The sequence below is a fragment of the Gambusia affinis genome, linkage group LG22, assembly GCF_019740435.1.
Source record: "Gambusia affinis linkage group LG22, SWU_Gaff_1.0, whole genome shotgun sequence".
Classification (NCBI taxonomy): Eukaryota; Metazoa; Chordata; class Actinopteri; order Cyprinodontiformes; family Poeciliidae; genus Gambusia; species Gambusia affinis.
The window spans coordinates 12,777,222-12,787,892 of record NC_057889.1 but is presented as its reverse complement, the minus strand read 5'-3'; the positions used below and the strand labels follow the sequence as shown (position 1 = coordinate 12,787,892).

The 10,671-nt window shown below is 36.6% G+C and overlaps 2 protein-coding genes across 2 annotated transcripts; one reads left to right on the top strand and one right to left on the bottom strand.

Annotated features, from left to right (window-relative positions):
- Positions 1 to 192: 192 nt before the first annotated feature.
- armc1l (armadillo repeat containing 1, like) lies at positions 193 to 2,401 on the bottom strand. The gene is made up of 7 exons (XM_044107481.1): positions 2,321 to 2,401; positions 1,757 to 1,935; positions 1,362 to 1,453; positions 1,044 to 1,227; positions 851 to 967; positions 659 to 733; positions 193 to 585 (listed from the first exon to the last, which is right to left on the bottom strand). The coding sequence occupies exons 2-7, from the start codon at positions 1,907 to 1,909 to the stop codon at positions 391 to 393; spliced, it is 816 nt and encodes a 271-aa protein (XP_043963416.1). The 5' UTR covers positions 1,910 to 1,935; positions 2,321 to 2,401; the 3' UTR covers positions 193 to 390.
- A 60-nt stretch (positions 2,402 to 2,461) lies between these two features.
- On the top strand, positions 2,462 to 7,781 carry mtfr2 (mitochondrial fission regulator 2). The gene is made up of 8 exons (XM_044107480.1): positions 2,462 to 2,636; positions 3,496 to 3,669; positions 3,800 to 3,904; positions 4,282 to 4,406; positions 5,485 to 5,702; positions 5,777 to 6,092; positions 6,691 to 6,874; positions 6,956 to 7,781. Exons 2-8 carry the CDS (start codon positions 3,598 to 3,600, stop codon positions 7,007 to 7,009), a joined length of 1,074 nt encoding a protein of 357 aa, XP_043963415.1. The 5' UTR covers positions 2,462 to 2,636; positions 3,496 to 3,597; the 3' UTR covers positions 7,010 to 7,781.
- Positions 7,782 to 10,671: the final 2,890 nt, after the last annotated feature.

The window sequence follows — 10,671 nt, the reverse complement described above, 5'->3', positions numbered from 1 at the left end:
ATGCACAAAAACAATACAGGCAAACTTTTGTACATTTATTTCAGCATAAACCAGTTCAAGTAGTTACAAACAGCAGGACAGTAAGATTAACATGAATGACATGTCTGGAGGTAAACAATGCCTAGAAAAGGCAAAAACAGAAATTGAAAAATCCACAAAAATGGAACATAAAAAGAAAGAGACATACAAAAGTTTACTTTCATATAGCTTGAAAGCTTTTTTAGACAGCAAATCTGTACATGCACATAGCAATGATTTTGTAGTTGCTTGTTGAATGGTAGACTCAACAAAATCCCTCATATCAGCAATCATTGTAGCTTATATGAGGACTCCGTCTCAGCAGTGAGAAGAGTGAGTCTATCTGGACACTTCTAGGACAAAATCAGAGCTTCACCAGTAGAAGGTTTTAGTGAGGAAACTAGCAGCAGCATTCAGCCAGCTCCCATTGGAATCTTCTTTAGCTGCAGTGCGAGAAATTGCTCTGTCAACCTCCCTCTCTGGGCTCTCCTCTTCCTCTGGGAGGTAATCTGGAATGTCTGTGTTTTGTGGCACCTGAGCGCCACAAGAGTTCAGAGGGACATAAACCTGGAGGCAGAGATATAAAATATTTTAAAAGCTCAGTCGGGTTTCGCAGAAATTCGATCTGAATGATATTCACCTCCTCTCCGGCCTCGTTTTTCACCACTTGCTGAGCCGACAACACCTTAGTGGAAGCGATAGCCGTGGCCAGACTCTGACAGAAAATGTACAAGTTCAGACCAAATGCACCACTTTTTTTTCCCTGGTTGGATCTGACAGACTTTATCAGGCACAAACCAGAACAAAATAATATTGAATGCCTTCTCTCTACCTCGGTGGGGAGGTCTGAACGGATGCGGACTGTACACCTCTTCGAGGCCATTTGAAAAGTGAAGCTGATCACTCCTTTGACTTTCAGAAGAGCCTCTTCACATAAGCCTCTCTGTTGCTTGAATGCAGCAAGAAAATGCAAGAGTAAACAAGATGAAGTATAAATCAGATTGCAAATAAGTTAGTAAACTTACAGTGCTGTCCAATCCCTGGATGTGTAATGTGACAGACTTGGCCTTCTTGTTGGTAGAATTGATAAAGAACTGGGGCTTCCTCCTTTTCTCCCTCTCTGGTGTGCCTGGTGCTGGATTAGCAGGTGCTCTCAGAATGCTATAAACCTCTTTAGCCAGAGCTGTGATATCAAGAGACAGGCCCTCCCTGTGTGGAAAAAACATCACATATATACCGTATTGATAATCTACAATGGGTGATGCCATATTTTCCAGAATAAATGAATCACCTTTATGAAAATATATTAACATTGTCTTTTTGATATTGTCAAATTTTCTTACCTCCTGATAAGATTTTCCAAGCTCACCATCATACCCAGCTCATTCTTCATAATGGGTACATTGAGAGGCAATTCAGCCAGATAACGAAGAGTCTGAGTACAAATAAATAAAAGATTATGCATTGTACATTTTTTATTTCTTAGACAATAAAGACTGAGTTGTTCAATATGACTGACTGATTTCCATTTTAACAGTCAAAACAAAAATAAATTATTGTGGTTCATACCTCAGAAAGGCAGAATATATAACCACTTAATTATTGAGATAAAACATTTCGCGAACATTAATTACTTTCTTTCTACTTTACAACGCACAAAAAAATCTAATGATATACACATTTTGATTAACTAAAAAAATTTGAAGTGGAAATCAATACTTTTGCAACATTTCTGTACCTGCAGGGTTGCAAATAACACTTCTGGATTCTGATGGTCCAGGAAGAGAACCAGTCCTGGAAGACAACCTTGGTCCTGGACAATCACAGCTCGGTTCTGTGGTTCAGACGCCAGATCTCGCAGCTGACACACCACCGACAGTGCATCCATCATGTCTGAAAATGTGGCCAAACCTGAAACTGGAAGATACATTCAATGATAATCCGGCCATTTCTGACGTCAAAAACCAAGTGGTGAGAGTCTTGAAGAGCCTGAATCTCAAGTATGCAACTTGTTTTAAAAGAGACAAGAGATAAATATAATCAGATAGTAACGTATAACATTTATCTTTGGAAAAAAGGTTATTTGTAAAATATATATAAACGATCCGATTCTCTGCGTTCCATTATGGCAAGCTAATGACGCTAACTACTGTCTTATGACACTGTTAAGAAACTATGCGACTTAGAATACATTTAATTGATTTTTCATATTTTAAACAATGAAACTTCGCTAATCATATTCAACAAATGTCCCCAAAATGTAAGAGACGTAATTAAATGGAGCTTAAATACGTTTCCTTACCAAAGAGAAGAAGTAGCTCGCGCAGAAAAATACAAATTTGGTGGGTTTCCTCTCGCGACGTGCTATTGGTTGTCACATGGTGCCAAGCGTTTGTAAGTCGCTCTCTCCTATTGGATATTTGTCCCACTCCTCAATCTGCAGCCAATCAGGAAGGGTTTTGTTACTGCGGCATTATTTGACTTTACGGATGTACTGCTTAGACGTGTTAGGAAACAAACTGCCTTGTCTGAACTGGCTTAATTTTAATTTTGGCAAAGGTTTGAGGAGATGCCTGACTATTAACATGTGGCTTCTCTGACTATAAGAAGAGTTGACGGTAAGTTCTTATGTTTTATACTTTTGAAACCTCATATTCGCTGCGGCGTTCTCAGGTACTTACTTTTGATGACCTCTGCAGCTTTCCCCCATTCATTGCGGGACTGCAGTGGTCAGTCAGGACAGTACTTCTTTTCCCTTAAAGTTATCTTCTAGCTCTGATATCTGAAAATATCAGGGTTTGCAGCTGAACTAATTTAAAAGAGGATGATTAAAGATCTGAAAGATTTCCTGACCATCGGTTTATGATGCATTCAGACGAAAATTGTCCATTAACAATAAATGAAGTTGGTTGTGACCATGTTTTGGATTAAAATGGCACCAGCTTAAAGGGGTTTGCATTATCAGCTCTGCAGCGCTGCAGGTGAAATATTTGCCTTCTGTCCAGTTTTAAATCTGCGTCGCTGTCTCTTATGTAGTTTTGTTTTAATATTTTCTCATCATTGAAGAGAGTCCTGTCCTTCTTTCCTAATACCGATTACACACACACACACACACACACACACACACACATATTAATCAGCATAAAAACATTGAAGCTTGACATTCTTTTTGAATTTATGCAGTTGCCCATTCACGTTATTATTGTTGGTTTTTTTTAACCTCTCCAAATGATTTTATGGACATTTTGTTTTGGATTGTTTTTTTTTTCCATGTCCATATATATGTGTGCTAATATATGATATACAAGTTTTTAACCTTTTAAATAGACCATGCATTAACTGAACTTGTTGGATGAATGATTTGGATTGATCTATTTTGTAAAAACGTCAGCTTATTCTGCATTAAACTGTCTGTCTTTGCGTTCTGGAATTTTATGTCATCAAATCTTAGTTGGGTCTGTTATGTGGTCATTTCAGGTGTAAGGTATGTGACTTCTCTTTGTGGTGGCCTCACGCGCAATCCGTCAGCAGAAATAGAAGATTTGCAGTCATCAGCTGCTGCAGGAAAAAGTCCTCGCCATGTCTTTAGTAGATGATATTCTTTATGTGCTGCGCATGGTCCTGGACTACTTTGGTGTACCTCCAGAAATGGTAAGCTTGCTGACGCTGCAGCCCTGTTGCAGCTCAATAACTGTACTATTTGTTATCTCTCTTCTCACCGCTGCATCACATTTAACTTCTGTTATGTTTGTTTCTTACTTATCTTTCATCCTGACTGCAGCTTGTTCCTGTGTGGGACACTCAGCTGTGCGGTCAGTATCGCAGCATTGTACGAATGATCGGCACGAATCTCCCACTGAAGCCCACTCCACGTGTCCATTTTCAGGTAATTAGAACATAAAGTTGTGTTTATCTCGAGATAATTACACAATCTTTGTTTTTCATAGTAGCTCTTCTTAATTGATCCAGTAATTACTTTTCACACAGAGCACTGTAGAGCTGAGGTATTTGTTCATGTATTCCCTCTTGCACATTAATGGGTTTCTGTTTTAATTAATTAAGATTCCTTTTGGTCACAAGAAACGTTTTCTGTAACCTTATGTAGTCAAGCTATGTAGATTCCTACCATTTTCTGACATTTACTGACAAAAAAAATCACACTTGAAATATTTAGAGTTGGATTAAAACATAATATAATAATTATTTCCTCTCAGAATCTTAGCTATGTGATTTTTTATTTATTTATTTATTTTTTTATCTCAGATCCCTTTGGTTACTTATAAGCCCCATGGATACATTGAGGTAGAAGCAGATGCACCTGCCATACCAACATTTGCAGATGTCATGTGGGTGTTTGACTACGAGGGAGAGAGCTTTGCCAGAACCAGGTACACAATGAATGACGATGCATCAGAAGATCAAAATGCCTTTTTTTTAATCTATCTATAATTGTTTTTTCCCTTTTTTATATATATTAGGAAAACACAAATTAAACTTATTTAGTGATAGCCTGTAAAAAATAAATAAATAAACTAAAAAAAATTTACTTAATTTTATGAGCTGCAGAGTTCAGTCATTTCTATGACTGCAGTTGGTTATAAATCTAACTTTGAAAGCTCTCATTAATCTTTTTAATTATTTATGATAAAAGGTAGATAATCATCAATTTTAGGGCTGATTTGTTTCTAGGAATTTTGTAAGGATGCACCGATTGAAAATTTGGGTTGATGTCCAATATTAGTATTGCTGTTATGGCCGATAACTGATATTATATGTTTAATTTTTCACACTTTTGATAAAGTGTAAAAGCGACCATTTTGCCTATGTTGCTTTTCTACTTTAAACACCTCCATATGCACTGCATAACTATCAGTGTCACGTGACTGAATAAGTACTACATGATTAACTTTATTCCCTTCTGAAACACAAACAAACAGCGCAGTGCAACAAAATATAAATATACATCGTCCCTTAATGTTAATCCAGTTTGTCTTACGGTACCAATACAATGACTTAAAAGTAACATCAGTAGAAAGTGATGATGCATTCCTAGATTTTACTGCACAATTCAAAAAAACAGTCAAAAAAACAAAAGGAGGGTGTGCAGACTTATGCAGCGAGCTTGTATCACCTTTTGCATTTTTTCCCATTCCTATGTGAAAGATTTGTCTTACAGATGAATTATTCAGGATTTGTGTCATTTATAAAGGTAGAGGAAGTTATCAAAAGTTTCAAATTATGTTTCAGTTATCTACTGTAATCTTACAACAAGGTTTGTTAAATATTTCACAAAGGAATGACTAACAGTGCTCTGCTTATTAAGTTTAATAGTTCTGAATTAGAATTAAATCTTTATGAAGAGTGGCCACATGTTTGCACAATTTACACACACATTAAAACATATTTCAATAGCAGGATTAAAAGGAAAGTAATACACTACTAATATTATTGTGTGTGATTTTTAAGGAACCATGTACCTCCAAAGAAGGATGGCATTTTTAATCAAGACTTGATGAGATTTCCCAGGCTGGCTCAGAATCAAGCTGAGAGAAGAGGAGGAGGAGGAGGGTGTGTGCAACAGCGGGTTGATCCTGAAGCCCTGCAGAAGATCACCCAGCTGGAGAGTGAACTGCTCAAGCTTCGGGCTCAGATCGCCATGATTGTTACTGCAGCTCCATCCTCAGGTACATTTGAGATTTTTCTGCAAACCAAACACTCTAAAAATAATGATCTTAATGAACCTTTCCTTACTTTTCAGCTCTGACTGAGACCCAGAATGCTCCATTTTCACCTCTGATGTCCCCTGCTCCACTCCCGGCTCTCACCTCCACACCTCGTCATGCACCTCCCCCTCCTCCACCACCTCCACCATTGCCTCCTCCTTGCCAAAGCTCCTTCAGCGAGAAATCGTCTGTAATGGATCTGATCAAACAGCGCAGGAACAACAACTCTAATAAGGGTCAACTTCAGGCCAAGCAGTCAGGGCTCAGCAGAATCATGGAAAACAAACTGATTCCTTCGATGCTGGACGTTCTGAGGGATTTAAATCAAGTCAAACTGCGCTCAGTTCAGAGGTAAGAGTTTGGTCAGTTCTCAAGGAGAGCTTTTGATTTTTATTGCAATTTAATAAGTTTTGATTTCTACGTTTCTCTTGTGGCATGAATGAACTAAGTAAAACTTTATTACAATACCGTACATAATTTGGTGTTGTATTTCAGAAGCAGAGTGATGGATGAATTTTTCACCTTTAAATTTGGCAGTGTCTAAAAAGAATAAAGGCTATTTTTGTGTACAATTTTCAGAATTAAGATCTGTCGAAGTATTTGCACTTAAAATTAGGTTTTGAGAAAAAAAAAAACAATAGTAATTGATTTAAGGAATTAAATTTCATTTTCATCCGTTATGGGGACCTGTTCAGCCAGTCAGAACTTGCGATAAACAAGTAATAAATTAATTATAAAAATTTAATAAATTGCATTATTTTTCCACAACACCTTCTTTACATACCAGAGAAAAGTTGAGTTGATGCTCCACCAAGGTATTTTTAAAAGACCTTGAGAAAAGCAATTTTTGAATTTGAAAGTTCCAATCTGAAGTATTTTCATGCACTACATTTCTTAACTGCTGCAGAAAATTAGCTTTTTGGTGACCATTAGTCTGTTTTCTCTACAGATCACCAGGAGGCACGCCAGTCAGGAGGAGAAGCAGTAAGTGTGATACTGCTTTGCTGAATGACCCTGCCGCTCTGATTGCGCGGGCACTAAAGAAAAAGTTTGCGCAGCACCGTCACAACACTTCCTCAGACAAAGAGAATTCACTGGAACTCTCTCCATTTGGCAGCCCAGATACGCCTCCTGTATGTTTCCACAGTTGCAACCCAAATTCCCTTTTCCTCATCGCCTGTCTCAGAAATATTAACCCCGTTCTTCTGTTGCAGGTTTCCCATCACGCCAGACGCAGTCAGGGTCGTCGCCATTTATTAACTGGTTAAACTCATGCCACATCACATGTGACCATCACTTAGGATGAACAAGCTTCTTAAGAGATTTCTGCAGAAACTACTGAGTACGTCTTTTTAACTTTTCTTTTTTGAGGGGGATTTCTGATAACTGTCTCAATATGTCTTTTTTTGTTCTTGTTGTTGGTATGTGTTGGGATTGAGAACCTTTTCAAAACTGTTACTTTAAACAGAGGTTCAGATAATGCTTCTATTTTTGTACATGGATATTTTATTGTTTGTAAAAAAGTAAATAATGTGATCAAGTACTGAAGCAGGCAGACTTTGTCTTCCTACCTTCATACTTACTGAAATATTTGAGGAAAATTGTGGAAATCAATATTCAGAAGTCTGTTCTATGCAATTTTTAAAGTTGTTTTTTGTTTAAGTATATTTGCACTGTTTTATGTTAAATGTTTCCCTTTGCTTGTTGTTCCCTAAGTACAGTTAAAATCTGTAAATTTTGTACATAGCAGCAGGTTGTCCCAGAGAAACATTGATCTATTGTCTTTAATAAAAACCTTCTTTTTTTTCTGCAAAAGCGTGATGTATACCATCATTATTTTTGCTGTGTTGTTGTCCTCTGCCATCACTTTTGGAAAAGACACAATCTTAAAAGATGGCAAAAAGGCAATTTTCTGTTCCCTCCTTTTCTGTTAAATGCAGAAGTGGCTCTTGTTTTAATGCCTCCCATCATGCCTCTTTGTCAAAGATCGAAACTTCTCAGGCAGGGCCATTAAGAATTAAAAAATACTTCCACTTTGAATCTTTTGCTTTTTATTTTGAAAGTTTTTAATATATAAGTGGAGACAGTAAAGGTTTCCTAAACCACTATTGTTCACGCCATGTTTTGCCTCCGTACTTTTTAGAAAGCGAAGCAAACCCCAGTCATGCCCAGGCAGACACAACATGCCATTTATTAATGATAAAGGGTACATGTAACTAAAAAGTGCTCAGGGAAAAACACAAAAACTGATTTGACTAAGGGTTTTTTGTTAAACGAAAAGAAGGAAACACTCTTCATTTCCACTAGGTGGCAGAAATAATTGTACAAACATCATTTCTCTGCCCTATCCAACCCAATGTATTTGGCCACATTATTATCCAATAAGCACCAATTTGGGTTTCTATTTCTTGCACAAATCAACCCAACAATTTTGTTTTACAGATCATAATGCATATAAAATGTTGCCATTATCGACAAAGGTCCTCTTAATTATTGTCCAAAGAATACACAATATGCTGTGTTTGGAGATAATTTACGTAACACTGATGATCACAATGCTGTTGGGCATTAGAAAACCGTATTTGTGTTTGTGTTATTTTCATAAGTACCGTCCTGATTTCCTTTCAGATTTGATTAATCAGGAAACACTGAGATTAAAAATATCTTTGCACAAGGATCCTTGCCAACGCAGCAACACATGTGGTTTTAGACACTATTTTCAAACATAAATTCATGCAATAAAAGCGAGTATGCTTTTCAAAAGCATCTCGAGCAATATTTTAAGGTGATTTATAAACTTCTACGTGTTCAGAGACACCTGAGAGATTCAGCAACTGGTTCCAGGCAGAAGAAGGCCACCTACTGAAAAGTAACCTAACCTTTTCCCACAACACCTTGTGAGAAAAGGTTGTTGTGGGAATCTTATCCCACAACAACCTTATGACCATGAGAAGGTAGACATTCTGTAAGTGAAGAGAGCAACATCCCACAGTCTTTTGGTTGATATAGCTTTGAAGGCATGTGAAGGGAATTCCAAGTATTGCCTTAAGTACACAATGTTGCAAAGCACAGTATGTGTTGCAAACACTTGCAGACCAGGCATTGCCCGTCAAGGTCGTAACACTGTCTGACCACAGTGACCTCCTCTGGCAGACAAACGGGCTGACTGGGTCCTAAACTGTGCAGGGAACCTATGCCATGTCATTTACCTATGCCAGATGGTATAGAAAGTAAAGTGCAAAAATATTTAAACAAACAAAAAAATTCTAAACTTACTTTAGATAAAATAGTGGGTCTTAATAACTTTGATTAAAAATGATAAGGATATAATTATTCTTTAATTTGGATATAATTAAAGATATACAATTAAAACACAATAATCAAATGCAGGCCTTAACAGTTATTTGGATTTATTTATTTATTTATTTTTTACGTAATGTTGTTTTAGACTTTTTTTGTCATTAAATATTGACATCTTTTTCCACAAATACCAATGACCTATGAAAGAAAATGTATCCATTCTGTTTTTTCAGTTTGGAACCAAAAAAAGAGACAAAGTGGTTGTTCTTTAAAACATTTCTTTTATCTCTTGTATTATAGCTATAAGAGTTGTTAAGTTTTCTTCTTTCAAAAGGTCATGTTGAATTTGTGTCTCTAAATGAGTTTTATTTAGCTGGTATGAGAGCAAATATTGGTCATTGGATTGTAAAGGTTATAGACCCCTTGTTTAGGCAATGAAAAGGGTCTGAATTTTTAAAATATTAACATTAGTAGCACAACATAAATATACACCCATGACACTGAAGAATAACTTTTATAGAGGCATGAAGCCTTGATATAATCCATCCATCCATCCATCCATTTTCTATTCACCCTTCGTCCCTAATGGGGTCAGGAGGGTTGCTGGTGCCTAGCCTTGATATAATCAGTTTCACAATTCACACCTTAAATAAAGACCAAACTGTTCAAAACTGCGTGTACACTTGCTTCTGGATATGGTTTAGTTAGTGATATCCATGTGATGTTGTTGTGCCACAGAGAATAAAATTCTAAACAAGAAGATCTTTATTAAAAGTCTGAGTGTTCACTGAAAACTGAAAGGTTTATTATGGAGACTTTTAAAAACCCAAAAGAAGCGTGTCTGTCCTCTATTTTAGTACTTCAAATCCTTGAGGCACAAACAGCCTCAGATGTTGACCTGGCCTCCAAATATGCCAGATTAAAATCTGAGCATTAGTGATTTGTCCACAAAGAGAATCACATAGAAACCATGGAAGAACTAACTTTCCTGTACTAATTTGTCTAAACTGTAATCTCAAACTTATTAATAAGCATATTCAATGCTTATTTGTTGTGTTATTGCTCTTTGTTATGCCTAACCCATGTATAATTCCATATCTTTATCCACTTATTTGAAAAGTCAAGGATGATTAACAGCTCAATAAAATGTTTTTAAATTAAAGATCTAACGGTATTCTTTTTATTTTTTGGAAAATATAAGTTTCAGAAAAAAAATTAAAGTTTTAGCAATTTGGGTTATAGTCTTAGTGAACTTATTGCAGTTTTATATAACTAGACACAAAAAGGCTAAAAGGCATGCAAGAACATGTAAGACAGGCTTCATCATGGACTCTGTCCTAAATGACACTAAGTCAATCAGGTAGCTGCTGCTCATCCAAAATGCTCCTATCTGTTTCCTGAAAAGCATCAGGAAATAGTTGGTTTAAAATGAGACATTTGGTAATCATTGTTGTGAGGCAGTAGGCCGTCTTGGATTTGAATATAAAGTTTATGGTTACATGGTTCATATGTCAAAGAATGAACCATGAAGACCGCTTTGGGCATCAGAAATCTGTATACTGAGCCATCATTTAATTTCTCTTTCACAGCTCTATAATCAACTTCCAGACACGTTTACAATTCTTCGCCT